General features: G+C 33.6%; 1 protein-coding gene across 1 annotated transcript in view; it reads left to right on the forward strand.

Moving 5' to 3' along the window:
* LOC136795034 (forkhead box protein L2-like) overlaps positions 1-1,072 on the forward strand; it is a gene marked incomplete at its 5' end in the record, with an annotated part of 6,585 nt that overhangs the window by 2,531 nt on the left and 2,982 nt on the right. The window contains 2 exon segments of the mRNA XM_067048959.1: positions 495-603; positions 864-968. Of these exon segments, the coding sequence (XP_066905060.1) occupies positions 495-603; positions 864-968 (214 nt within the window).

A 1,072-nucleotide genomic window follows, 5' to 3' on the forward strand; every position in this document is an offset into this window, starting at 1 on the left:
ACGGTCCCACGCACGGAAAACCTGACCCTTCCACCATGATTACAATAGAGGTAAATAAAAAAAAGTGTTATAGATGGCCTGATCATATTTTTATTTGAATCTTGAATTAGTGCTTATATTGTTTTTCTTTCTCTTTTGATCTGAGTCGTTGAAGTTAGTAGCCTTACCAATGAGCTATCCACTCCCACAATACACCAATTAAAAGGGCATTATATTGGTAAATTGGGAGTAGTTACCAAACCAACATTATAATATACAATGTAAAGCTTTATATTCTTATTTACTTAAAACATCTGATTATTATACAAGCAACAGTATAACCCTCCTGGTACCATAAAGCCAGAATATTTAATAGTGCAATGTTTATATGGATAATAAAAATAATAAATAATCGAAATGGGTACACATTTCTATAACTATTAATATAAATATATTTTGTGCATTAGGATTATTTATTTTGTAATCAAGCCATGTTGACAAAGCATTCCTTAAAGTTGCAGTGCATGGGGAATGCAGAACTCCCAACTGCCGTACGCCTCGACTTGTCAGAGTTCCTTGCCCCGAACAACTCAGGCCAACTACGGAACCACTTTACAGTCACAAGTAAGTAATGTTTAATCATATATAGCATGTAAATATATAAATAAATTACTTGTATGTGAAGTATGTTTCAGTATGTATGTATACATATATAGTATGTTTAGTGGTATATATAGTATGTTTCAAAAAATGGGATCGACTTAAAAAACAAAAAAAAAATATGGTTCAGTACTTCCAGTAGTTTTGTTCATATGTTCCTTTATGTTTTATTGTTGTTTGAATTTGATAATTATGAAGTTTAATGTCACTATTTGCTACACTAGTGTGATCACTGCACAGTGTGGCACTGTAGTGTCCACTCCAAGTGCAGGAACCCCGAAGCCAACTTCGGTTACCGTCGCCAGTGTGAAAAAGAAACTATGAAATATGTGAGTCAAGTGAAAACATTACATTAACACGCCTGACATAACCTTCCTTAGCGCCTGTAACCACACCTAACTCATTAAGTGCTTATAGTAACTGATAACTTAAC

This window comes from Halyomorpha halys, unplaced genomic scaffold, assembly GCF_000696795.3.
Source record: "Halyomorpha halys isolate HHAL.00 unplaced genomic scaffold, Hhal_1.1 Scaffold2558.1, whole genome shotgun sequence".
In the NCBI taxonomy this organism is placed as follows: domain Eukaryota; kingdom Metazoa; phylum Arthropoda; class Insecta; order Hemiptera; family Pentatomidae; genus Halyomorpha; species Halyomorpha halys.